Raw genomic sequence first — 7,397 nt, forward strand, 5'->3', positions numbered from 1 at the left:
TTTTTTTTTTTTTGAAAGAGTCTTGCCCTATCACCCAGGCTGTAGTTCAGTGGTAGGATCTCGGCTCACTGCAACCTCCGCCTCCCAGGTTCAATTGATTCTCCTGCCTCGGTCTCCCAAGTAGCTGGAATTACAGGCACCCACCATCATGCCCTGCTAATTTTTGTATTTTTGGTAGAGATGGGGTTTCACCATGTTGGCCAGGCTGTCTCGAACTCCTGACCTCAGGTGACCCACACACTTCAGCCTCCCAAAGTGCTGGGATTACAGGCGTGAGCCACCAACCCTGGCCTGCATTCATGTCTTTCCTCTGCCTTGTAGCTTCTGTTCATTGCTAGTTTCTTCCAGTGCCCTCTGACAGCCCCTCCAGCCTTTCTCTAACTCAGGGCCTTCCAGCTCAACTTCCTTCTGTTAACAGCCTCATCCCCTTGCTACTTCCTGGTTCAAATTCTTTCCCAGATAAGTGGTCTGATTTTCCCAGCTCATCTCTTTGCCAAAACCAACCAGAGATCCCCAATCAGCCTTGTTTTTGTCACCTCCCATTTCCTCCACTGGTGAGGGAGGGATCCCCTGCCCTAAATACGACAAGATGGCCAAAACACGACATTTGACACCGGGCAGGTGAGATTGACAGCAGTTTACTAGTGGGGAAAGATATCACAAGCCATGCAGGGCCACACGGGGTCACCCTCAGGAGCAGAGTGAAGCAGCCAGGGCTGTGGGAGGCAGGCCTTGTAGTAACAAAATGATGAGGTGCCCCGGGTTCCTTAGGAGGATGTGATTGGCTTTTTTGAATAGTTTATCAGGCTGGCAGAGAAGTGAAATCCATTAAGTAGAAAACTGGGTGGAGTGCAGCTGGTCCCAGACGATAGGAAACCAGCCAGGTGAGGACTGAGGGCAAGGGCATATCTGGTGAGAGGCAGGGAACTCAGGGTTAGGTCTTTGGGGCCCTGTGAGGCATAAAATGTCACAGCAGCACATGCTATTTCAGGTCTTACAATGCAAGCCTGTACCCTCAGCTCTGACCCATTTGCACCCAGAACAACACACTGCTGGTCACAGTCATTTAATGAAGCATCTTTTCCTGTGGACCCTAATGAGGACCTGTGCTCACTCTACTCTCCCCTCCTGTCTGTGGTGGCTGCTGCCTGGATTCCTGCTTTGGCCACTGGACTTGAGATTTGGAATTGATGCCTGTGGAACTGGGTCTCAGTGAAGAGTGGGAAACCTGCTGAAACTCGTTCTTGGGAATTGAGCTAGAGACTAGAAGACTGTCCAGTGAACACCCAAGAAGAAAGACCACCAAGATCGTGACATTGGAGACCTTGGAGACCTTGCTCTACTTTATTTTAATAAAAACTAGAAATAAGTACTAGTCACATTTTATGGCATTTCCAGGGCTGGAATTTCCCTAGTTCTTGTTATTTTTGACTCCCCGGATGTTTCCTGATGATACTCTAAAACTTCATGTCCAGCAGAGGAGACTGCCTTTCCCACATATTCACCTGGACAACCAGGAATGAAAAAGTGCATGTGGAGTGAGGCCTTGACCCAGGCAGCATTTTATTCTGAGGAAGTTGGAAGGTGAATTCATGAAGGCACTGAAGGCTGCTTCCCATGCACAAGACACAGGAAGACAGGAAATGCAGAAGGAGGAGGAGGTGCCGGGGAGGTGAGGACAGAGGCTGGATGGACACTGGGCGGAAGGCAGGGCTGGGCACCCGGGTGTACTAAGGGAGTGGAAGGAGAAGGGAGTCTGGGTACTGGCCAAGTTCTGAAGGAGATACAAGTCCATGTCAGCCGCTGACTTGAACCAGAGAAGAAGAGATTCAGGCTTTAGATGATGTGGATGAAGAAGCCACTGAGGATATACCATGAGCAGGATCTCCAAGAACAGGGCTATTCCCACTGCAAACACAGCCAGCTGCTAGCTGCCAGCACAGCTAAGCAGACATGTGGAAATTCTAGAGGGTTTGGCCAAGAAAAGCCCTGAATGACAATATCAGCAGAATTGCTTGGTTGCTCTGAAATAACTTTGATGTGATGAAGCTGAGGCTTCTCTGAAGACGTGGAAAACCCCAGGTGTTGTCCCGGATTACGGGTCTTAATCCTCCTTAGCAGGGCAATTGGAACTTCTAAATCCTCTCTACCCATCCCTCCCACTTTAACCTGAATTCTCCTTTCCATTCCAGCTGCCTCCATGGGGTCAGAGAATTTCCAGCCAAGACAGACGGACTCCAGAATGCCACTGTGGGACAATTTTGAAGCAAGAAAAATCAACGTGCAAAGTCATCCTGGAGTCTGGGGGAGAAAGAGGCATTTCCTCATGTTTGACAAGCGTTGGAGTTCAAAGAGTGAGCTTGGGAGCCTGTTCTGTCATGGTTCTGACGGGATGTAGGGTCGCTTACAGATGAAAAGAAACGTTTTGTCACATTGGGCATCATTCCAGGCCTGAAGCGAGGAAGCCCTTATATTGCCACAGTGTTCATTGTTCCCAGTATTGTTGGGCTCACCTGGGATCCAGAACCTACCAAGAGGGAGAAATAAAGATTTACAAAGTGGAAAACCAAGAAGAACTTATTTCCAGTGAAGAAATGAGTTAACTCAACCCCAGCTTGAGTCCTAGGGAATGGCATAGTAAATGTCTGCACCCAAGCCTAAGAGGAAGGGGACTAGCGAGACTTAGACCTCTAAGCTTTCACTCACGCCCCAAGTCCAGGCAAAACCAACCCACCACTCTCAAGTCCCTACACAGACCCACACTGTGAAGACCTAGACTCATGAAAGGATTCCTGCTGAAGCTGGCCAGGTAGAAGGCCTTGCTACCAAACCCCAGAGGGTGTGGAGGGCCCAGATCCCACAGCCAGTTAGTGACAGGATTGCGCTAGATCTTGGTTGCAATGCTCCTGTCACCCTAGCACAGGGAAGAATCAGAAACCCTGCCTCATGGGGAACATCGCCCCCACTCCCTTCATGCCCTGGCCATGGCCGGGGAAAGTCAGGCTGGCAGAGAGGGCTCCTGGGACTTACTTCGCACTTTGGACCTTGTTGAATGGCGTGTCATCCACCCAGGACCAGTCCCCTTCTGTCCCTGCTTTAGTCAGGCCAATCCAGTAGGTGAGTCCCCCCGCCGTTTTATACAGAAACTCCTGTAGGAAAGACAGGATAAGCAGAGGTGCGGTCACACTCAGAGCTTGATCACCTGTCTCCGGGTGTTCTTCACCTGTGCTCAGTGACAGCCCTGACCCACGGATGCACTGCACGCACTGGCCTCTCAAGCCTCTTCCTGCCCTTACCCAGAACCCAGATTTCATCTTCCAGATTATGATGTGTCCCTGCCCTGCAGCTAACAGGCTCAGGAACTTAAGCATTTCTGCCACTCAGGAAGCAGGTGCTGAAGCACAGGAAGGCCTCAGCTGAACTCCAGAGCATGGACCACGAGAGAATGGTTCATATGACAACACCTGAATCCACATACGGCACTGTGCTGAGTCCTCCATATGCATTCACTCCTTTCCTCTGAGGCAGGTGCCATCACCATGCATGTTTCATCAAGTGAGGGCCAGTGAAGTTTGCCCAGTGAAGTTGGGTATTCCACCCAAGCTGCTAGGACTAGTTAGATGGCAAGGTTAGGGCTCTAGAACTACTCCAGAGCCCAGGCTCTGACCTGAGCTGCTATCCCACCGCCCAGATGAAAAGGGCCTGCCCAATTTCTGCCTCACCAGGCAGGAGACTTCTTGAGTCATGTGGAATCATTAACGCTGTTCACAAATATTTCTTTTTTTCTGGGCACATGGAAAGTAGCTCCTCTCTGCCCTGTTCCAGGAGGACTGGAATCCAGGATCCTCCCAATCCAGGAGTACTGCATAACTTACTTAACTTACTTAACATAACTTAAGCCAGTGAAATGTAAGCAAAAATGAGGTATGTTAAATCCGGGCAGAAGCTTTGCACAATATGTCAAGTTCCCTTTTCCTGCCCCAGCAAGTGTGGAAACATGTTCAGATGAAGACTCCTTCGGCCTGGGTCCTTGAGTAGCGACAGTGAGCACAGCCCCCTTGCTGGCCCTTATTAGACATGGTACCGAGAACTAATCCTTCTTCATTAGGTCATCAATATTTGGGGATTTTTGTTTGCACAGTATAATCCTGCCCATCCTCCCGGGCCCAGTGCCCATACACCCCCTTGCCAGAGCCCACAGGCACAACACTCACCTGCTCACTCTCTGAGGTCACCGAGGTCAGGTGTGAATTCCTGGACACACAGAACTGCTGGGCACTATACCAGGTCTTTGTGATGAGAGAAAAGTAATAGAAGTTCCCCTTGAAGTACTTCCAGCCTTGAGAAACCACCTGTAGAATGTCATCTAGAGAACAAGAGGTAAAAGTGAACGCTGGTATTCTTGATTTCTTGGGGTGCTGGCTTGGTGGGGGCACTTGAATGAGGTCTCAGAGACAGCAGCAAATGGAGCTGTGCTCTGGTGTGCTTGGGTCTTTGTGTAGGGGATTTGGGACACTCTTCCAAATCCTGAAAGTCAGACAGAGACTAATCGAGTCTCTGGGACTGGAGAGGTTAGAATGCAAGAGGATGGACAAAAAGTGTCTTTCCCATGAGGGGAAGCAACCCTCCATCGGCCATGACAAGTGGCTGAGCCCCTGGACTCTAGAAAGGAACTTGATGGGAAATGACTAGGTATGGGCCGGGGTGGACACCCCCTAATGCTTTCACATTCTGCACTTTGGTGTGGGAACTCTAGCTGGACCCTGGTCTCTTTTCTCCTAACCGCGCCTAAGTCCTTCCCAACCTCAAGCCCTCCCTCCTTAACTTCCTAGTCCATGGCTGCCCCTCTCTTCCCCCTGGCCTCCTCCCTAACCCACCAGCCCAGTGACCTCAGGTCTGGGACAGGTAAGATCCCATGGGCCGCTGGTCAGCTTCAGTGTAATTTTCTGAGTCACTTACCTTGTCGTTTGAGCAACTTGCTCATATTGTCCAAGCTGCCCTGGAGTGCCCGGATCTTTGTATTTAAAGCACTGGCTTTCTCCAAATCATTTTTTAACTCTGGGATTTGGGCATTTAAGGTACCGACTTCTTCCCAACTTCTTGTTAAGATCTGGATCTGTGCGTTGGCCTTCTCCACACTGGTTTTTAACTTCAGGAACTGAGAACGCACATAACCCAGGCTCACATTCACCGTCTGGATCTGAACGCCAGCTGCCTCCATGCCATCGCTATTCTTTTTAATTTCAGAATCCAGGGTGCTGATGTTGTCCACACGACCTTTCAGCAACTGGACATTGGTCTTTACATCTGATATGTTGCCCATAAGCCGGGGATCTGGGATTGAGAAAGTCAGGAGGTCAGCTGAGGGGAGCCCCAGGGACCGGAGTGGGGGTGTTGTCAGGTTGATCAAAGGAAGGGAAGGGAAGGAACAGGCTGAAGCTTCCCAAAGAACCAGGACAGTCCAATGGGCCACCCCAACCCTCCAATCATTTATTAACATAAAACAAACGTGCAATGGGCACCTACTATGTGCCAGGAACACAGGTGGATACAGACAATGGGGAGACTGATGAAACACAGGCTCTCTGTGAGAAAATTTCACAGGCAAGCAGAAGCAGGAGTTAGAAACCAGTCCTGAATTTTCTCTGAGTGTTCATGGAACATTTGATAAAGGGGTGCCCTCCATGAGCCCTGTCACTCTCCCCAGAACTTGATTCCCCCTGGACCCCACCCCTTGGTTGCCATCCCTCTGCTTTCAGAAACCCCTGCAGTGGCTGTCTGCTAGGACAGCACCACTCCCTCACATCTGTCCACGGGCCCCTCTGTGACCATGGGAAGAGCCAGCCACTAATCTGGAAGTGGCTTCTTCTCCAGAGAACATGGAAAAGGAGATTACAAAACTGTGTCTCCCCTTCCCTTGTCCTACCCACTTTCACATTCTGCTCAGGTCCCAGGCCTGGGTACCAGAGAGAGAATCAAAGATAAACCAAGAGGCTCAAAGGCAAGCCCTGAGGAAAATGCCATGTTAGAGGCCAGGGGTCTAGGATGGGGGAAGGGGGACTCTGCTCAGAGCCTACAAGTCTAAGACCAAGTATGTCCTGAGGCCACAGAGGGAGAAAACAAAATCCAACAGCTTCTCGGGTCCCCTTCCTCTGCTTCCTGGAGCCATGGCAGGAGGAAGAAGGCTCTGCCAGCAGCAAAGGCCATGAAGCCTGACAGAGCCAGAAGAGGAGGAAAGATAAACCCCGCAACACCAAAAGAGTAGGAAGGCTCCCTAGGCATGATTTTTGCAGGGACAGGAGAATGAAGAGAGCACGAACGGGTCCTGTTGAGGGGACGGAGTCATGGAGATCTGTTGGCTCGTTGGTCAGGCTCTCCATCTGGTGAGTTGGGGCCAATGACACATGAGGCTTAGTCCTTCACAGGGTCAGGAGACATTGCACTGTCAGGGACTGTCCACAAGGCTCCAAATCCAAGGAGCAGAGCTCAGATTGGTGGGGGATGGAGCGGAAGAAAATAGCACAGCATGAAAAACTAGATAAATGTTTCCTGAGGACAAAAGAATGTATCCTTGAGCACCAATGTGCAAATGCTGATCCCAATAATCTCCCAGAAATTGGGAGGGAAAGAGCATCAGCTCACCATACTGGGAGTGGCACACCCTATTACTGCACATGGAAAGAGGAGAAAGGAGACAAATGAAAAAGTCAGAGGCAGGAGAAACCTGGAGAGCAGAGAAGTGGTCTGGATCTGGAGGGAGCCAGCTGGCCACAGAGAGGGGCTAAGCCCAGACGATGAAACATGAGGACTTACAAAGGATGGCCTGCAGCAGGACAGAGGCGACCAGGACCAGCGTCAGGCAGATTAATGCAGCACGGACTGTGGGTGTTTTCCCCGGGAACAGAGATGGACCAGACTTGGGAGGAGGCTCTGTTGGAAGAAGAAGAAAATGTGTGTTGAAGGAGCAGCAAAGGGCAGGTTTGCACACAGAACACGGAGCAGGTTCTCAGCAGTGACTGTCGCTTGCCTCGGGGCCAGAGGGAGATGTTCTGTTTGTCCACAGTGAAGTGTGCATCAGGGGCCTCCCTCTCCGCCGTCATCCTGAGTATTCACCCTTACCCTGGAAGCACAGGCGCTTCTGGCTGCCTGTCTCTCCAAGAGCTCTTATCTAGAGGAAACAGGAAGTCAGTCCCACACCAGGTCACCATATCATCCCAACTTCCCTATTCCTGACTAGATACCTTGTCTGGCTTACTCCCCTCGTCAGAAGTCTGAGCTTTCAGGAAGAGGCCATTTGTTGTCTTCTCTGGGGGTCTGTTACATAGATACATTAACCATCTTGTCCCAAAGCTATCCCATTTCTCTTGTAAGATTGTCTTCATCCATCCATCCATCCA

At 50.7% G+C, this 7,397-nt stretch overlaps 1 protein-coding gene across 1 annotated transcript; it reads right to left on the reverse strand.

Annotated features, from left to right (window-relative positions):
* Positions 1 to 1,539: 1,539 nt before the first annotated feature.
* On the reverse strand, positions 1,540 to 7,147 carry CD207 (CD207 molecule). The gene is made up of 6 exons (XM_023224134.1): positions 7,028 to 7,147; positions 6,814 to 6,930; positions 4,960 to 5,334; positions 4,215 to 4,366; positions 3,031 to 3,149; positions 1,540 to 2,527 (listed from the first exon to the last, which is right to left on the reverse strand). The coding sequence occupies exons 1-6, from the start codon at positions 7,098 to 7,100 to the stop codon at positions 2,377 to 2,379; spliced, it is 987 nt and encodes a 328-aa protein (XP_023079902.1). The 5' UTR covers positions 7,101 to 7,147; the 3' UTR covers positions 1,540 to 2,376.
* Between the last annotated feature and the right edge of the window lie 250 nt (positions 7,148 to 7,397).

Source organism: Piliocolobus tephrosceles, chromosome 15 (genome assembly GCF_002776525.5).
Source record: "Piliocolobus tephrosceles isolate RC106 chromosome 15, ASM277652v3, whole genome shotgun sequence".
Lineage (NCBI taxonomy): Eukaryota > Metazoa > Chordata > Mammalia > Primates > Cercopithecidae > Piliocolobus > Piliocolobus tephrosceles.

Coding starts and splice junctions, on each gene's coding strand:
- CD207 (XM_023224134.1), bottom strand. CDS start 7,100: ATGACGGCGGAGAGGGAGGCCCCTGATGCACACTTCACTGTGGACAAA. Junction 5,335..6,813: donor CCTGCTGCAGGCCATCCTTT/GTAAGTCCTCAT, acceptor TCTCAATCCCAG/ATCCCCGGCTTATGGGCAAC. Junction 2,528..3,030: donor AACAAGGTCCAAAGTGCGAA/GTAAGTCCCAGG, acceptor CCCTCTTGGTAG/GTTCTGGATCCCAGGTGAGC.